At 41.1% G+C, this 6252-nt stretch overlaps 1 protein-coding gene across 3 annotated transcripts in view; it reads left to right on the top strand.

The window, feature by feature from the left end:
* IARS2 (isoleucyl-tRNA synthetase 2, mitochondrial) overlaps positions 1–6252 on the top strand; it is a 68166-nt gene that overhangs the window by 363 nt on the left and 61551 nt on the right. The window contains exons 2-8 of one of the 3 annotated variants that reach the window (XM_061625169.1): positions 451–850; positions 2427–2549; positions 3071–3227; positions 4523–4671; positions 4757–4806; positions 4898–5007; positions 5093–5183. In XM_061625169.1, coding sequence (XP_061481153.1) covers positions 641–850; positions 2427–2549; positions 3071–3227; positions 4523–4671; positions 4757–4806; positions 4898–5007; positions 5093–5183 — 890 coding nt within the window. In that variant the 5' untranslated portion in view covers positions 451–640. Of the gene's footprint in view, positions 1–13; positions 401–450; positions 851–2426; positions 2550–3070; positions 3228–4522; positions 4672–4756; positions 4807–4897; positions 5008–5092; positions 5184–6252 lie in introns of those variants that run through there. The other 2 variants (XM_061625171.1, XM_061625170.1) reach the window with 2 other exon arrangements.

Here is a 6252-nt window from a genome sequence, read left to right as displayed (position 1 = left end):
TCCAAATAAATATGCATAGGATCGGGGCTGTAAGCAGAAAAGCACATACAAGTTGGGTTGATTTGTAAATTGTTTTATCTTTTATCACTTCGTTTTATATTGTTAGCGGCTTTGAATTTCTTTTAACAAATAGGCGAGATGTAAGTTTTTTAAACAAACAAACAAATATCGGCTGCAATAAATCAGTCTTTTCTTTTAAGTGCATAGGGTGCTTCTTTGTTTTTCGTCTTTTGGTGGGGTGGGATGGATCTCCAAAGAGACGTGGGAGGTTTTTTCTTCAACCTTCTTCTTGTGGTCTCTTTAAACGGCTGTTTCCGTGTGATGATTGTCAGCTTCTACGCCCGTTTCACTGTAATGATATGAAACTTGTCATGGGTCGGTCTCACTTTATAACTCAAAGGTAAGACTTTTTAAAGTTCCTGAAGTGTGGTTTAATTTAATTGTGTTTAGTTTTACCCCAGAACGAGCAACTGACAGGTTGCTGCAAACTGGGGGACCGAGCTGCAGATGGCGCTCGACAATCAAAGCCCAACACGGGAAAGAAGATGGAAAACGTTCGATTTGATCCTTCTCGGCGTCCGTTAAACTCTCCCTGCTCGCCGTAGCGGACCCGGAAGCGCCCGTGGGGTAAATTTGGAAGATGTGGGCGCTACGGCCGCCGCCGGCGATGCTCAAGTCCTCTCAGCGTGCCTGGTGTTGGGCGCGCAGGACGGTGTCTGTGGGGCCTGAAAGGGCCCAGAAGACCAGCCCGAACTCTAAATACCGCGAAACCGTGTTGCTGCCCCGAACCGATTTCCCTGTCCAGTTGCCGGGCCGATTGCAGCCCGAAACTGAGTTGGAGATTCAGCAGGTAGAAAGAAGAAAACGCCGGACTCGTGAATAGGGGAAGCTGGGCTAAGAGGAGGGTTTTTTTTTTAACCTTCCGCGCACATATCTGTTTAACAAGCTGGACGCGAACCTGATTGTGTAATTAACGTGCACGTTTGTGTTATGTATATAACAGCCAGGGGCAAGCCTGACCATCTTCGAGATTCTGGTGTGTGTGGAGAGAAAATTTTCTGTCACAGTCCTGATCACCGTCTCAAAAGATGTCCCTGGGATGTTGTAATTTGCATTTCAAGGCTCCCATTGGTGCCGATGAAGGCTTCATAGGAAGTAATTTGAAGTGCAAAAATAGTAGCCTTCTCTCTCTTTTTGCTAGCACCATGCCGGGGGAGAGAGTTAAATTGGCCCTTCCCATACCCCCCCAAAAAACTCCTGAGGCTCTGTAGTTATTTACATAACAGAAATGTGCATTTCGCCACTAGTTTGATCTTATTGGAATGTACCCGAAGTTCAAGCCCAAGTAATAGCAAGATTCTGCATTCACCATCGGCACCCCAGAATTTTATGCACACAATGCAGAAGATTGTACTGTTAGTCAAATAGGGCCTATGAAGCAGTTTGAATACTTGTTCCCATAAGTTAACTTCATATATACTCAACAGGCTTAAACTGGTTTAATTGTAATTCCTTCTCAGGGAACCCTGAAAGGAAAGGTAAGTTTGCCAAAAGTGACTAGGGATCTCTTAACAGAATTCAAAGGACACTTCCTGGGAGAAGCCATAACTGGTATGAAACAGATGACTTAAACCCTTAAGTGTTACTTGGGTTTGCATATGAGCATTCTAGTAAGAGGAATGTGATTACAAAAAAGTCTATCTAGTACATGCCACTAGATGTTAAAACATTTTTTTTGTATGCCAAACATACTCTAATATGCAAGAGTTTGAAAGCTGATGTTAGAGTGCTAATACCCTGTGGAATTCCCTATCTTTAAATATGTTATCTTTTCAGTGTCTATTGAAGACCTTCCTCTTTCAACAAGCCTTTTAAGTTGAGACCTTATCCCAGTCTGCGTCTGTGTTGGAATTGCTTTTTAATATGTTTTTTAAACTTAAAAAAACCAATATGTTTTTAACCTTTTTTAGAAGATGTAAATGTTTTTTTAAAATGTCTTGAAAGCTTTTAAAATGTTTTTAAAGATGTTTTGTTTTAATGTATTTTAAAGTTTCTTAATGATGTTTTTAAGAGTTTTTAGTGTTTTTGTTTGCCACCCTGGGCTCCTGCTGGGAGGAAGGGCGGGATAGAAATCAAATAATAAATAAATAATAAATAGCTCACTGTAAGGCAGGGATGGGGAACCTGTGGTTCAACAAATGTTGTTGGGCTACAACTCCCATCATACCTGATCATTGTCCATACTGGCCAGAGCTCATACAGATTAATCCAATGACATATAGAGGGTCACAGATTCCCCACCCCTTCTGTAAGGAAACATCTCAGTCTCCCTGGTTTCATAGTGTAGATTAGGCTTCATAGCATATCTCTCCTGTTGCGTTTAGAATATGATATGTAATACTGGTTCTAATGATACGTTTTTATAGAAATGTGGCTTTTCAGAACTATATTCATGGCAAAGACAAAGGAAAACAAAGCAAGAATTTTGTCTTCATGATGGACCACCATATGCCAATGGAGACCCACATGTTGGTCATGCATTGAATAAAGTGAGTGTTACTTTCCTAAATTAATTTGCCTTGTCTCCATAGTACTTTCCATTCAGTTCACAATAAAGTCTATAAAAGTTTTGTATTCTTTTAGTATTGAATGTACTTTAAATGTAATGTATGAAACTGTAATAGAAATAAATATTGTTTTATGGAGACACCACACATGAAAGTGTGATATTAAATGGAGAGCAGCGGCAGACATGCTTTCAGTGGCTTGTTAATGTTGTTAATGTGGCCCTACTGAAATGCCATTTGAATCAAATCAAGAGTTTGGTAGTGTATCTAGTTTCTGAGTCCATTCCTTTGATAAAAACTGGAGTGGGCTGAATCTAAATATATGCTGAAGGAACTGTGAGAACATTTAGCTCTTAAAATGTCACTTTTTCTATTTTGTGGCTGTGATTTTGCATTTATGTAATTTGTACTCTTTTTAATAGTTGGTCGAGTACAGTAAAATGTTAAGAACTCTGAATGCATTTGAAGTATGATGTGGATCTTTTTCTTTGCTCTCCCTTTAGATTTTGAAAGACATCACAAATCGGTTTCATGTGATGAGAGGCTCTAAGGTACACTATGTACCTGGCTGGGATTGCCATGGATTACCTATTGAACTGAGAGCATTGTCAGAACTTGAGAAAAGTGAACATCTTTCTCCAATGGAAATCAGACAGAAAGGTATGTTGCCTCTTGCAAGCTCTCTTGACAGGTTTCTGATGTTGGTTATGAAATTTCTACGCAAATGTTATGATTCACTAGAAAAGACAGTAATGCTGGGGGGAAAAGAAGGGAGTAGAAAAAGTGGAAGACGGATTGATTCCATAAAGGAAGCCACAGACCTGCACTTACAAGATCTGAACAGGGTGGTTCATGACAGATGCTATTGGAGGTCACTGATTCATAGGGTCATCATAAGTCGTAATCAACTTGAAGGCACATAATAACAGCAGCAGCAGCACAGCTTTGCGTGGACAGCAGAATCTGTGTAGTCTCATATACTTGGGAGGCACCTTCTTAAATTAAGATTTAGAGGAGGGTTGGGGAATCGGGGGCCCTCTCAATGATGTTGGTCTCTAGCTTTCGTTTAGCTTCAGCTCACATGAGCCAGGGATGATGGGAGCAGCAAGCAAGTAACATGTGAAGGACCACAGGTTTCCCATCCCTGATTGAACGATTGCCTAACTTCCTAGGTGTACAAGCTTATGTAGGTGTGAATAGCACAAACAAAGATCAAACAACTGGGAGTTTGAAGGAAATTAGTAGGAACAGAGTTGCAAAAGGCAGTAATATTGTCCCGATCTGTTTTCATTCATTTACCTCACAAGTGAGTGTATACGTGTATTAGTGTGGGTTTAATATATAACATATAATGAGTTGTATCCAACACTGTGTATGAGCAGAATGGACATACAAGGGTACTTTACTGTCCTCTGCTTCCTCCTACATCCCCTCCCACTGCTCACTCTTAAAATCAGCTCCAGACTTCACCTTCTTCTCTTCCCCCTGCGTCCCTCCATGTACCCTCAGAATTTGCTCTGGAGGGTTGAATCCTCCAGCAAAGATTTTTCAGGGGGCTTCAGAAGGAGAGGAAGGTGAAGTCTCATTGGGGAAGCAGACGTTGCTCGCACAACACCGAATTCCACCCATTGTAAATAAAAATTAGGAGTTGCCTTATTTGAACTTAGGCTTAATAGTACCAAACAAATTCGGTTTGAAAGCAGGTGTGGGGTACAGTTTTGTTTCACTTCCTGCTTTTGTTAGCATTTGCTAGGTGGGTTCTGAAGCTCAGCTGTTTACTAGATGTGTGTTTATGTTTTTCAGTCTGAACTGAAAAAGCTGCTTCTGGTTCTAGGCCTTTATGAAATAATTTTGAGAGCTGAAATGGTAGTCTGTCCATGTCCTTGTAGTTTGTACTCTTTTTCTCTCAGCTGACTTGGGTAGATTGATGTTAGCAACCTTTTCCCACTTTCTAGCCAAAGAATTTGCAAAAAAGGTTATTGAAAAACAGAAAGAGGCCTTTATCCGCTGGGGCATAATGGCAGATTGGGATAACTGCTACTACACATTTGACAAGAAGTATGAAGCAAAACAACTGAGTATCTTTCACCAAATGCATGATAAGGTGAGTTAACATTTGTTTAGTAAGACATCTCCATACAGAAAGCCAATCAGCTTTGATTACTTAAACCCTGTTATTTCCCTTCTAGGGTTATATTTATCAGGACTATAAACCGGTGTTTTGGTCCCCTTCAACATAGTAAGTGGTAACCTTGCTTATTCTTGGGATATAACTTGAAAGGGAGTGGAAGGCCTTTGTGCTCATTTAATCCACACTTTCTTTCATCCAGTACAGCCTTGGCTGAAGCTGAACTTGAATACAATCAGCAGCATGTTAGTCGCTCTGTTTACATCAAGTTTCCTTTGTTGAAACCGCCTCCCAAACTGGCTTCTGTGATAGGTATATGTTTTGTATGTTCTTAATACAGTTTTTGTTAATGTTCTTCTAATGTACTTAAAATAATGCTTATTAAAAATATTTGTAGATGGATTACCTGCTGTGAATTTGATAATCTGGACCACACAACCCTGGACTATTCCATCCAATGAAGCTGTCTGTTATATGCCATATCCAGAGTATGTATTCATTTGCTTTGAATTTATCTCTACTACACAAAGTGCTTAGGGTTGAATTTATTTATTTATTTATTTGATTTATATCCTGCCCTTCCTCCCAGTAGGAGGCAGTTGTGCTCCCTTGTCGCATACACAGGATAATCCTATGTTCATGTACTCAGAAGTTAGTCCCATTGTGTTCAGTAGAGTTTACTTCAGGTAAATGTATAGGATTTGCTGCCCTAATATGAGTAATTTGGCAAGGTTAATTTTGGCTGGTAACTGATGTACCACATTCTGCTATGGATCCAAAAAAGGGGCTCTGCATGTGTTTTCTCACCCATATGCATGTCACTTCGTGGGTCCTAGCCATTAAATATAGTGACATAATAAGACTAGTTCTTGTCTACCTTTATTCCACTGGAACATTTTTGGTCACTACTTTACAAATTACAATTTTTAAAGAGACTTACTTTTCCCTATGAGTCCGGCCATCACAGCGGGTGTTAGCTCCACCTATCGTGCGAAGGCAAGAATGTCTTTGAAGTCAAGACTAGGGGCGTCAGGCCCCTCCCACTCTCCAGTTCATTCTTGCCTTCGTACGAACAAGATTGGAAAACTTATCATTGAGATCCTATAGCGTAGCATTTAGCTAAGTTGTTTTTGTATTTGTTTATTTGTTTTGACTGGGTGCGAACCCAGCGTCGCTTGTGTGTCTTCCCAGTCCTTCTTTCCCTACTTTCACTTACGTCTGTTGCTTGTTAGAGGTTTTTTCCCTCAAAGACCGCGGCTGCGGTTCTCCCTGATTTGGCTTTAACATTTTATTTTCGTTCTCTCTCCTGCTTGTCTGGCGACCCCCACAGAGACCGCGGCTGCGGTGTTCTGTGTTTTTTGGCCGTTTTGAGCTTCGGGAGATTGCAGCCTTTTCTCTCCCGTAGCGGTTCTGCTTTTCTCAAGTCGCGCTCTCTGGAGCCCTTGAAGAGAGACCGTGGCTGCCGTTTTCTCCGAGGCGGGAGCCTGCGGCTGCGGCTCCCTCCAACCTTTTTTAATCTACCAGGGTTCTGCCTCCCTGGAGCCTGGCGATCCGGCT

The sequence above is a fragment of the Rhineura floridana genome, chromosome 4 (assembly GCF_030035675.1).
Source record: "Rhineura floridana isolate rRhiFlo1 chromosome 4, rRhiFlo1.hap2, whole genome shotgun sequence".
NCBI lineage: Eukaryota > Metazoa > Chordata > Lepidosauria > Squamata > Rhineuridae > Rhineura > Rhineura floridana.
Note: the sequence above shows the minus strand (reverse complement) of the source record. Positions and strands in the feature narration are given on the sequence as shown.